We start from the raw sequence: 13375 nt of genomic DNA, 5'->3' as shown, positions 1-13375 counted from the left end.
TTTAAAAGTGTGTGCATATTTTAAAAAATTTCGTGAAATTTTAGAAAGTGTTCACACATTTGCAAAATATGTACTTCTAATTTTACAAAGAGCTCCTTGTTCCCTTCAAATGTTCATGAAATTAGTGTTGACATATTTAGAAAAATATATTCATGTGGTCTCGAATATGCTCATTTATATTTATTTATTTTGTATAATTTCAAAGAATGTTTGTGTAACTTTAAAATTGTTCATTCATTTTAGAAACATTTTAGAAATTGTTCACGTGGTCTCGAAAATCAAAGAAGATAATCTGAAAACTGGGGAGGAATAAAAATGAACAAAAAATAAAATAAACTGAGGAAGATACTTCAAGCGGAAAACCTGTTCCCGCAAAAATCAAAAGAAACACTGGAACTTTTTTTTTTTGAGACAACCTCACAAAGCTTTTATTAAGTCGGCACAATGTTTACAGGGACGGGGGGAAGATCTCCGGGGTGGCCCAGCCACACACGCCGTCCAACCCCAAGAGTTAAAGCATGCTTCGCTAAGTTGTGAGCTTCATAATTTGAGCTCCTAAATTCATGGTTAATCTTACAAAAATCAAAATCTAAGAATGAAACACCGGAACTAATAACAAAACGCTGCCGATTCCCTAAAAAAAAAACGCTGCCGATAAAACTACTTCATTATTGTGGCCTGGCCCATCAAATTAGTCGGTGTTGTCGGTGGGTGCGCCGCATGGTCGCAGAGCCGCGACAGCCACGGCCGCCGCCCGCTTCCGGCACGGCGACACGACGACCGTCCTCCGGCTCCGGCTCTCGCCGCGCGGCACCGCCCCCCTCATCTCTCCCCGCACACGCCATGTTCTGACCAAGTTTCACCGGCCGGGTGGCCTTGGGTGGGTCGAAGGCTTCATTTGTCATTTCCACGTCGGCGGGAGGAGTCGTTCGGGTCGCTGCCAGGTCCCCATCGACTCCCGGTCATGGCTAGGCCCTGGGTCAGGGCAGGGGTGCCCGGTGCAACTTCCACACGGTTGGAGGCGGGCGGGTGCACCAGTCACCATGGTATCCACCGGCCGCCGCCGTGCGCGCGCGATCGACCGTGGACGGCACGATTCGAGGAGACATATTCTAATCTTGATTCGGAACGAGGATCTATATATATTCCGGCCATATATATATATATATCTGACCCAATCGGATGCAACCACTTAATCCGGTCTGCGACACAGCTGCAGGGTACGGTCAACGGAGTTTTCTATCAGCTGTTCGTATTCGGCAATGCTAAAAATCTCATTTGTTTTTGGTTCCTCTGACCTTTTCTTGCTCCTGCGCCGGTCGTACACGGCTGCACGCACGTTCCTCGTTGCCTCCGTCGCCGCCGTGGGCGCAGGTTTGCCAACATGAGCCACGTACCGTTCCCGCTCACCGGAGCACGGCTACTTTGGTCTATATGTGCAGAGAGAGTTCGACCGACGTGCTTGTGTGCACCTAGAGGTGCATGCTGTTTTTCATGGCGGCTATTCGGTTGTGTCGGCGCACGTGTCGCGATATCGAGCTGCCTTACCCATCCAAGCAGGGCGGGCCGACGGGCTTTGGGCTTTGGCCGAGACGGAAACAAGTCCGGATCGAGACAACCAGTTTCACGTCCAAACGGATCATCACCAGCTAAAAGATGAAAAGCAGCCGAGAAAATGGAAAGATGATTCAAGCATGACAAGAAAGCTAAAGTGACAAGAGTGGAGTAGCAAAGAAGCAATCATAGAAGGAATTAACTCTTCTATCAGTGCGTCTGTGTGACCAACTGCGTGTATACTCCCTCCGTTCCAAATTACTTGTCCTGGTTTTAGTACAAATTTGAACTAAAACCACGACGAATAATTTGAAACGAAGTGAGTATGATGCAAGCATTCCTTTCTGTTCCTCCTGATTTTGCATACTCCATATGTTCAATCGCCCCCGTATAGTAGCAATAGTAGCAAGTAGCAAGTAGCAAGACCAAAGGTATGCAGGCCAAGTACACAAGATACTGAGAAAGAAATTCAAGCAAAGCTATGGTATAATTCGTGAATCCCAGGAGCATTCACGTAGTAGTAGTGCATACTATGCTAGATACAAATACAAGTTAATTTACATCTATACACTCTGTCCTAATTTAAAAAAAATCAATAACCATATGCGATTTTCACCATATATGTGTGCTTCTCCTTACGGTCAGCTACTTGATCTCGTGTATATACACGGCGCTTGAGGAAAATATCAAATCAAGCTCAAGAAGAATACTTGTGAAAAATAATAGAGGAAATAAAGAAAAATCATCAATACCCGATCGATCGAGAACCGAGAAAGGCCAAGCATGTTTGTTGGTATAATGGTTGGTGGGCGGCGCCGGCCGGTCTGATCAAAAGAAGACCCACTTGGTCGACGACTTCTCCTTCATGGTGCTGGAATGGAAGAGCTCGCCGCCGTCGCCTGCTTCCCCTGTTTTCCGCCGCTTCTCCGTCCCGACCAGCCTCGACAGGAACCGCCCGATCTTCTTCTTGCTGCTGCTCTTCTTCTTCTTCTTCGCCTCGCCCTCCTTTCCCTTGGCTTCTGCTGGTTTCTTTGAGGCCGTCGGCATGAGCGGCTGCGAGAAGGCGGAGACGTTGACGAAGGAGGAGCCGGCCCCGGAGCCGACGACGTGGACGGAGGTGGCGTCGGCGGAGAGGGCCGCGCGGTGGAGCGGCGGGGAGTCGGTGGAGGAGTAGGGGGAGGTGCTGGCCGAGTTGGAGGCGCGCGTAAGGGTGGTGGTGGCGGAGGAGTTGGCGGAGAGGTGGGCGAGGCGGTCGCGGAGGCAGCTCGGGCACACGCCCTTGGACAGCCGGTGCTCCGGGTGCCGCCGGCACCGGTCCTCCCAGTCCGACCTCCGCATCACTCGATCTTCTTAATCAGCTCGGTCGATCGGGGTGCGCCCTCGCGTTGCTGTGTCTCGATAGATGCTCACGTCGGCGTTCGCGTTCTTGGCGGTGTTGGTGCTCGGGGAGGAGGGTGGGGGTGGAGAGAGGAGATATGAAGAGCAGGGGAGACCCGAGGTCGACGAAGCGAGGTGGAAATGTCAGCCTTGTCGCAAGAGGTGGTGGTGCCAGGTGCTACTGTTTTATTGGCGCGTCCGTAGAAAAAAGAATGTTTTTGTTTTCATTTCAGGTTCCTTTCGGATACTTTTCCTTTTCCTGCCTAGTGGAGAGGAATTTTTGGTGTGTGTGTTTTTTTAGGGTAAAGGATTTTTGGTGTTGGAACTGTAGCGGCCATAGTAGAATTTGCCAAGGACAACAAGGTCACAGTGAAAGCCGACATGATTTGATTCCTCAACGCAAATGAGAGTGATATCACTTTTTCGGTATGGTTTAAGGACATATTCATGTTTTCTTGCTCTCATTGTATGGAAAGTAAGGGCATCTACAACGTCGACCTCTAAGCCGGACACGCATCCGTCCACGGACCGAGAGACCAGTCCAAGGACATGATGCGGGAGCCAGCTATCCACAGATATCTACATATAATTTGAACCGGATTTAAACAAACGATACGAAACTAATGCAAATCAGATGATTTTTGTATAAACCAGACGATATTTGCAATTCAGAGATATTTTAAATAAACTATAGCGGACTAGCCAAAACTAGTTAATAGCCGGCCGCGGCGGATCTTCATTCTCCGGACATATCTTTCTATACCCGGCAGCCCATTCATCGGATTGCCGTAAGCTATAGAGGGATATAGAGACATGCTTCAGCGACAAGGAAGAGTAGCCTTCCTCTGCTGTCGCGAAGCACATATCAGAGTTGGTTTTTGGGCGAGGAAGACGGTTGCCATGGCCTACGCCCCCGCGAAGCGGGAAAGTCATTGGCTATGTAACTCGGCGAGGCGGTGGCGGTGGCCTCCCATGGTGTATTTTCCTCACTGTCCACAGCGGCCGCAGGCGTGCCCGCTTCGTTGTCTTGCCGCCGGGACGCGGCCGACGCGGAGTTGCCCCCCCTCCCCCCTCTGGTTTGCGAGGAAAAGGATGTCCGAACCGGCCCGCGGACGAATGCAGGACCAAGTTGGATGACAAAACACGTCCTGACAATGCGGTCCAGTCAATTACGGGCTGTTTGAGGGTTGGCATTGAAGATGCCCTAATGCTTCCTCCGGCTCTTTACATAGTTGTTTTTACTCAACCTTTGGGCTTTGACTTCGAATCTAATACTTAATTATTTTTCTTCTGAAATCGCAGCTCTTTGGCTCTATTTATTAATTAGGAAGAAGAGAATTATTCGATGAAGTAGCCAAAAACCGATTACATCACGCCTACAAAATAGGGAACCCCATCGACCTGGCTGTCCACCAATCCCCACACACCGCTAAAGAGGGAAATGCCGTCGAGATTATCTCCAAATTGTCATCGTATTCACTCCATCCCAAGCAAGTGACTCTATCTTCATCACTGATGATCAACCAAGAGCTCTCACTTCGGACGTAGCAGGAGATATATGACGATCTATGCCATACAATTGGTCGAACATGTCGAGGACTTGCTAGCTCAGCTTTGAGTCACGGGATAAAACAACATGACTTGTGCTGACCGAGCCCGACGTGGGCACTGGAGATTGCTGGACACCGGACCAACCCTTCGCATGGTATCATACCGCCGCATCGCCCACGACGCTACAACTTCGACTTCACACTACAACACACGAGGATGCTAGAACAAACCCAAGACTCGCCAGATGGTCGATGACAGAGGCATGTTATGACCCCGCTCCTCTCGCCACTGTCATCATTGTCACATAAGTCGCAAAGCCACCAGATACGGGACAACCTCCTTGATATCTACATCCACGTTGTTGGTCGGGCAGGGGCCAACCACAAATATCATGTGCGTCCAACCCCTCGAAAGTGCGAATATAATCATTAGTCTTGAAGGCAACGCTCCAAAGAGGGAAGCGTCACAGGGATGACGTCGTCGTCCTTCCCAATTAGGTCTTAGGCTTTCTCCAGAGAACCAGATCCAATGATGAAACAGTCAAAAAACTGTGCGGCAATGCCTTTAAAGAGGAGAACGACGCCCGCAGCCCCGGCATCGCCAAGCAGGCTTTTCCTCAAAGCATCTTGACAACCACCCACACGCAGCCGGCCCATGGCGACCCGCACCTCCACCGGCCGGCACACCTCTACACGGCATCCACGCCATCGGCATGTAGAGATCACCTCTGCATCTCGCCCGCCATATCCGGCATTTTTGAGTACAACATTACATCAAGGTGGCTACTTGAGAGTTGTATGTGCATGCATTTACGTTGAAGAAAATGAAACCAGCATGCGTTCTACTCCATATTTTTTGCGTAATTTACACCATAGCGACCCTTGAGAAAATGGCTCTTGAGTCTTGGGCAGAATCAATCAACAGGGAATGGCCGGATCAATTAATTCTGTCGGCAGTACTGACAACAACACCAGACTGAACTTGGTCACGACCACCACACGCGAGACGGCGAGAGGGGGAAACCTACCTGGTCGGTCATCCGTGTGGTGGGACGCGTCGATCGTACACACACACACACCCAGCTTCGTTTCGTCACCTCGCGCGTCTGCTAAAGCAGAGCAAAACAAACATGCTTCTTGTTTTTCCAGCCCCTGTTGACCGGTGGAAACAAAAAGAAAAGAAAAGAAAAGGGACTAGTGCCACAGCGTGAGAAAAGATAAGCGCTGCCTCCATGGCGCCATGGCCACGCCGGTCAAAAGACGCTGGCTATCTTTAATCGCACGTCTCTCCCAGTGGGATCCGGTCGCGCTTTGCCTTCTCCTACCTCCCACCTCCTCTCCCTATCTGCGTCCAAGCGTTTTACACCTGATGAAAAGTAAAAGGGAGAGAGGGAAATAAAGATAAAAAAGCGGAGGAAAAATGTATTATAGGGCTGTGGTCTAGCGGGAGACAAGGGCCGTGGCCCGCGACGGCGACCGGCGGGCCCACGCGGCCTCGTTGGTCTTGGTGGACGGGGGTACTGGAGCAAGACAAGAGTTTTGGCGAGTGGTGGCACTGGCCGCCGGTCGCCGCACGCGCACGCGCACGCGAGGAGATTGGTCAGACGCGCGTCGATCGCTAGCTACGTGCGCTCCCGGCTCGGCTCTCCGTCCCCTGATGTGCACGTCCGCGCGTGCGCGTGGGGTCGCGCTGCGTGCGTAGTGTGCCGCCTCGAGTCGGGTCGCGTCGAGGAGTGTGTGTGGTTTCGGTTTGCTTCCTTCTGGCGAGTGGCCTGTGCACGTACGGCGCGACGTGCTTGTTGGGGTTGGTGACTGGTCGACGCCGTGATCGTCGTGCTCGTGTTGAGCATGGGTTCGGACCATCGCGGACAATTTTCGTGTTTTGACCCTTTTGCAAAAGTTTACCTGAATCTGACTTTGGTTCGTAAAAATTTCAGGATTTGATCCTTTTTCTATCGTCATTGCTTTTGGTGGTAGGGTTACACAACCTACCGCCAAGGGCTCTCACGGTAGGAGTTACCGAGACCGTCACGCCTGTTTGATGTGAAGAAGACCCTATCGCAATAGTCTCTGGCGATGGGTAGTTATACCCTACCGTTTAGTATTCTGCGGTAGGGTCTGCATGCCGGTGAAATGCGCTAGTCTAATTATATTAGGCGCTGCATGTAGTCATGCTGTTGCCAGTAATTAGCTCGACTGCATGTTGATGTGTAGGTAGCTAGCTCGTCTGCATGCTACTCCCTACGTCCTAATGTAAGACATTTTTTTTACATTATATTAGAGTCAAAAAACCGTCTTACATTATGGGACGAAGAAAGTACTCTACCACACTCCTCACGCGACCCGACTCGAGGTAGCACACTACGCACGCAGATATCTACGTAAACCACGTTTACAGAAGGCTGCGTAAACCCGACTCGAGGCTGCGTGCAAAGTAAATATCTACATAGTACGTAGATCAACTAAATCTACACTAAACTACTCGTTGTCATCGAAGATGTCCCCTATCCCTGTTCCGGTCTCCAGGTACATGGCAGCAGATGGCTCCGTGGCGGCCTCCGCCTCCATCTCACCCCATCAAAAAGCATGTCGGTCTTCACCCGTTGTTGTCGGATGAAGCGTCGGTTGGATTTTACATATGCCTCATCTTAGATGGAGTTGAGGATGGCAGTCTGCTCCGCCATCTCTGCCGCTTGGACGACCTCGAATTGTGCCATGACGAAGCCCGCAACCGGCACCGACTCCTCCTCTCCCTCCTTCGAATATGCCCCCTCCATGGGCTTCGGCTGCTGATACCCCTCTTCCTCTTCCACCTCCTCCTTTTCCAGCTTCGGCTAGACCGGATGCATGCCAGCTGCGATTCGGGCGGCGCACCTGTAGGGGAACGTAGTAATTTCAAAAAAATTCGTACGCACACGCAAGATCATGGTGATGCATAGCAACGAGAGGGGAGAGTGTCGTCCACGTACCCTCATAGATCCTTAAGCGGAAGCGTTATGACAACACGGTTGATGTAGTCATACGTCTTCACGATCGACCGATCCTCAGTACCGAACGTACGGCACCTCCACGTTCAGTACACGTTCAGCTCGGTGATGTCCCGCGAACTCACGATCCAGTAGAGCTCGGGGAAGAGTTTCGTCAGCACGACGGCGTGGTGACGATGTTGATGAAGCTACCATTGTAGGGCTTCGCCTAAGCACCGCTACAGTATGACCGAGGTGGATTATGATGGAGGGGGGCACCGCACACGGCTGGGAGAGATCAATGATCAACTTGTGTCTAGAGGTGCCCCCCTGCCCCCGTATATAAAGGAGCAAGGGGGGAGGCCGGCCGACCCTAGAGGGCGCGCCAGGAGGAGGAATCCTCCTCCTAGTAGGAGTAGGATTCCCCTCTTTCCTACTCCTACTAGGAGGGGGAAAGGTGTTGGAAATATGCCCTAGAGGCAATAATAAAAGGATTATTATTATATTTCCTTGTTCATGATAATTGTCTTTTATTCATGCTATAATTGTGTTATCCGGAAATCGTAATACATGTGTGAATACATAGACACCAACATGTCCCTAGTAAGCCTCTAGTTGACTAGCTCATTGATCAATGATAGTCATGGTTTCCTGACTATGGACATTGGATGTCATTGATAACAACATCACATCATTAGGAGAATGATGTGATGGACAAGACCCAATCCTAAACATAGCACAAGATCGTATAGTTCGTTTGCTAGAGTTTTCCCAATGTCAAGTATCTTTTCCTTAGACCATGAGATCATGTAACTCCCGGATACCGTAGGAGTGCTTTGGTTATACCAAATGTCACAACATAATTGGGTGACTATAAAGTTATACTACGGGTATCTCCGAAAGTGTCTGTTGGGTTGACGCGGATCAAGACTGGGATTTGTCACTCCGTATGACGGAGAGGTATCTCTGGGCCCACTCGGTAATGCATCATCATAATGAGCTCAAAGTAACCAAGTGTCTGGTAACGGGATCGTGTATTACGGTACGAGTAAAGTGACTTGCCGGTAACGAGATTGAACGAGGTATTGGGATACCGACGATCGAATCTCGGGCAAGTAACGTACCGATTGACAAAGGGAATTGTATACGGGGTTGCTTGAATCCTCGACATCGTGGTTCATCCGATGAGATCATCGAGGAGCATGTGGGAGCCAACATGGGTATCCAGATCCCGCTGTTGGTTATTGACCGGAGAGCCATCTCGGTCATGTCTACATGTCTCCCGAACCCGTAGGGTCTACACACTTAAGGTTTGGTGACGCTATGGTTGTAGAGATATGAATATGCAGTAACCCGAAAGTTGTTCGGAGTCCCGGATGAGATCCCGAACGTCACGAGGAGTTCCGGAATGGTCCGGAGGTGAAGAATTATATATAGGAAGTGCAGTTTCGGCCATCGGGAGAGTTTCGGGGGTCACCGGTATTGTACCGGGACCACCGGATGGGTCCCGGGGGTCCACCGGGTGGGACCACCCATCCCGGAGGGCCCCATGGGCTGAAGTGGGGAGGGGAACCATCCCATAGTGGGCTGGTGCGCCCCCTTGGCCCACCCCCTACGCCTAGGGTTGGAAACCCTAGGGTGGGGGCGCCCCACTTGCCTTGGGGGCCACTCCACCCTTGGCCGCCGCCCCCTAGGAGATCCCATCTCCTAGGGCCGGCGCCCCCCCTTGGGGAGCCTATATAAAGGGGGGGGGGAGGGAGTGGCAGCCGCACCCTTGACTCTTGGCGCCTCCCTCTCCCCTGCTACACCTCTCCCTCTCGTAGTAGAACGGCGAAGCCCTGCTGCGGTGACTCCTGCATCCACCACCACGCCGTCGTGCTGCTGGATCTTCATCAACCTCTCCTCCCCCCTTGCTGGATCAAGAAGGAGGAGACGTCACGCTGACCATACGTGTGTTGAACACGGAGGTGCCGTCCGTTCGGCGCTAGGATCTCCGGTGATTTGGATCACGTCGAGTACGACTCCCTCATCCCCGTTCTTTGAACGCTTCCGCGTGTGATCTACAAAGGTATGTAGATGCAATCCGATCACTCGTTGCTAGATGAACTCATAGATGGATCTTGGTGAAACCGTAGGAAATTTTTTGTTTTCTGCAACGTTCCCCAACAAAAGGAAGGGGGAGAAGGAGAAGGAAAGGCCCCCCCTCTCCTAGTCCAATTCGGACCAGAGGGGGAGGGGGCGCGCAGCCTTCCCTTGCCGGCCCCTCTCTCTCTCCACTAGGGCTCAACAAGGCCCATTAACCCCCCGGGGTTTCCGGTAACCCCTCCGGCACTCCGGTAAAATCCCGATTTCACCCGGAACTCTTCCGATGTCCAAATGTAGGCTTCCAATATATCAATCTTTATGTCTCGACCATTTCGAGACTCCTCGTCATGTCCATGATCATATCCGGGACTCCTAACTACATTTGGTACATCAAAACATATAAACTCATAATACCGATCGTCACAAAACTTTAAGCGTGCGGACACTACGGGTTCGAGAACTATGTAGACATGACCGAGACATGTCTCTGGTCAATAACCAATAGCGTAACCTAGATGCTCATATTGGTACGAAGATCTTTATCGGTCAAACCACATAACGATATACGTTGTTCCCTTTGTCATCGGTATGTTACTTGCCCGAGATTCAATCGTTGGCATCCCAATACCTAGCTCAATCTCGTTACCGGTAAGTCTCTTTACTTGTTTCGTAATGCAACATCCCGCAACTAACTCATTAGTCACAATGCTTGCAAGGCTTATAGTGATGTGCATTACCGAGAGGGCCCAGAGATACCTCTCCGACAATCAGAGTGACAAATCCTATTCTTGAACTATGCCAACTCCACGAACACCATCGGAGACACCTGTAGAGCACCTTTATAATCACCCAGTTACGTTGTGATGTTTGGTAGCACACAAAGTGTTCCTCCGGTATTCGGGAGTTGCATAATCTCACAGTCATAGGAACATATATAAGTCATGAAGAAAGCAATAGCAGTAAACTTAAATGATCAAGTGCTAAGCTAACGAAATGGGTCAAGTCAATCACATCATTCTCCTAATGATGTGATCATGTTGATCGAATGACAACTCATGTCTATGGCTAGGAAACTTAACCATCTTTGATCAATGAGCTAGTCAAGTAGAGGCATACTAGTGACACTATGTTTGTCTATGTATTCACACATGTATTATGTTTCCGGTTAATACAATTCTAGCATGAATAATAAACATTTATCATGAAATAAGGAAGTAAACAATAACTTTATTATTGCCTGTAGGGCATATTTCCTTTAGTCTCGCACTTGCACTAGAGTCAATAATCTAGATCACACAGTAATGATTCTAACACCCATGGAGTCTTGGTGCTGATCATGTTTTGCTCGTGGAAGAGGCTTAGTCAGCGGGTCTGCAACATTGAGATTCGTATGTATCTTGCATATCTCTATATCTCCACCTGGACTTGATTCCAGATGGAATTGAAGCGTATCTTGATGTGCTTGGTTCTCTTGTGAAATCTGGATTCCTTTGCCAAGGCAATTGCACCAGTATTGTCCCAAAAGATTTTCATTAGACCCGATGCACTAGGTATGACACCTAGATCGGATATGAACTCCTTCATCCAGACTCCTTCATTTGCTGCTTCCGAAGCAGCTATGTACTCCGCTTCACACGTAGATCCCGCCATGATGCTTTCTTTAGAACTGCTCCAACTGACAGCTCCATCATTCAATATAAACATGTATCCGGTTTGCAATTTAGAATCGTCTGAATCAGTGTCAAAGCTTGCATCGACGTAACCATTTACGACGAGCTCTTTGTCACCTCCATAAACGAGAAACATATCCGTAGTCCTTTTCAGGTATTTCAGGATGTTCTTGACCGCTGTCCAGTGATCCACTCCTGGATTACTTTGGTACCTCCATGCTAAACTAATAGCAAGGCACACATCAGGTCTGGTACATAGCATTGCATACATGATAGAGCCTATGGCTGAAGCATAGGGAACACTTTTCATTTTCTCTCTATCTTCTGCAGTGGTCAGGCATTGAGTCTTACTCAACTTCACACCTTGTAACACAAGCAAGAACCCTTTCTTAGCTTGATCCATTTTGAACTTCTTCAAAACTTTATCAAGGTATGTGCTTTGTGAAAGTCCAATTAAGCGTCTTGATCTATCTCTATAAATCTTGATGCCTAATATATAAGCAGCTTCACCGAGGTCTTTCATTGAAAAACTCTTATTCAAGTATCCTTTTATGCTATCCAGAAATTCTATATCATTTCCAATCAATAATATGTCATCCACATATAATATTAGAAATGCTACAGAGCTCCCACTCACTTTCTTGTAAATACAGGCTTCTCCAAAAGTCTGTATCATATGCTTTGATCACACTATCAAAACGTTTATTCCAACTCCGAGAGGCTTGCACCAGTCCATAAATGGATCGCTGGAGCTTGCACACTTTGTTGGTACCCTTTGGATCGATAAAACCTTAAGGTTGCATCATATACAACTCTTCTTCCAGAAATCCATTCAAGAATGCAGTTTTTACATCCATTTGCCAAATTTCATAATCATAAAATGCGGCAATTGCTAACATGATTCGGACGGACTTAATCATCGCTACGGGTGAGAAGGTCTCAACGTAGTCAACTCCTTGAACTTGTCGAAAACCTTTTGCAACAAGTAGAGCTTTGTAGACAGTAACATTACCATCTGCGTCAGTCTTCTTCTTGAAGATCCATTTATTCCCGATGGCTTGCCGATCATCGGGCAAGTCACCCAAAGTCCACACTATGTTCTCATACATGGATCCCATCTCAGATTTCATGGCTTCATGCCATTTTGTGGAATCTGGGCTCATCATCGCGTCCTCGTAGTTCGTAGGTTCGTCATGGTCAAGTAATATGACCTCCAGAACAGGATTACCGTACCACTCTGGTGTGGATCTTACTCTGGTTGACCTACAAGGCTCAGTAGTAACTTGATCTGAAGTTTCATGATCATCATCATTATCTTCCTCACTAATTGGTGTTGGTGTCATAGGAACTGGTTTCTGCTACCTCTTGAGCACTGCGTTGGATTTCCTTGAAGAGGAAAGGATGATGCAGCAAAGTAGCGTAAGTATTTCCCTTAGTTTTTGAGAACCAAGGTATCAATCCAGTAGGAGGCTAAGCGCGAGTCCCTCATACCTGCACAAAACAAATAACTCCTCGCAACCAACGCGATAAGGGGTTGTCAATCCCTTCACGGTCACTTACGAGAGTGAGATCTGATAGATATGATAAGATAATAGTTTTGGTATTTTTGTGATAAAGATGCAAAGTAAAATAAAATCAAAGTAAAAAGCAAAGGAAATAACTAAGTATTGGAAGATTAATATGATGAAGATAGACCCGGGGGCCATAGGTTTCACTAGTGGCTTTTCTCAAGAGCATAAGTATTTTACGGTGGGTGAACGAATTACTGTTGAGCAATTGACAGAATTGAGCATAGTTATGAGAATATCTAGGTATGATCATGTGTATAGGCATCATGTCCGAGACAAGTAGACCGATGATAACCCACAAGTATAGGGGATCACAACAGTTTTCATGGGTAGAGTATTCAACCCAAATTTATTGATTCGACACAAGGGGAGCCAAAGAATATTCTCAAGTATTAGCAGCCGAGTTGTCAATTCAACCACACCTGGAAACTTAATATCTGCAGCAAAGTATTTAGTAGCAAAGTAATATGATAGTAGTGGTAACGGTAGCAAAAGGTAACAGTAGTAAACATAGTGTTTTTAGTATTTTGTAGTGATGATAGCAATAGCAACGGAAAAGTAAATAGGCAAAGAACAATATATGGAAAGCTCGTAGGCAATGGATC

The 13375-nt window shown here is 48.4% G+C and overlaps 1 protein-coding gene across 1 annotated transcript; it reads right to left on the bottom strand.

Moving 5' to 3' along the window:
• Positions 1–2011: 2011 nt before the first annotated feature.
• On the bottom strand, positions 2012–3082 carry LOC123088093 (uncharacterized). Its single transcript, XM_044510250.1, has one exon. It carries the CDS (start codon positions 2890–2892, stop codon positions 2383–2385), a length of 510 nt encoding a protein of 169 aa, XP_044366185.1. The 5' UTR covers positions 2893–3082; the 3' UTR covers positions 2012–2382.
• Between the last annotated feature and the right edge of the window lie 10293 nt (positions 3083–13375).

This window comes from Triticum aestivum, chromosome 4A, assembly GCF_018294505.1.
Source record: "Triticum aestivum cultivar Chinese Spring chromosome 4A, IWGSC CS RefSeq v2.1, whole genome shotgun sequence".
Classification (NCBI taxonomy): domain Eukaryota; kingdom Viridiplantae; phylum Streptophyta; class Magnoliopsida; order Poales; family Poaceae; genus Triticum; species Triticum aestivum.
This window is presented reverse-complemented; position numbering and strand designations above follow the sequence as displayed.

Coding starts and splice junctions, on each gene's coding strand:
- LOC123088093 (XM_044510250.1), bottom strand. CDS start 2,892: ATGCGGAGGTCGGACTGGGAGGACCGGTGCCGGCGGCACCCGGAGCAC.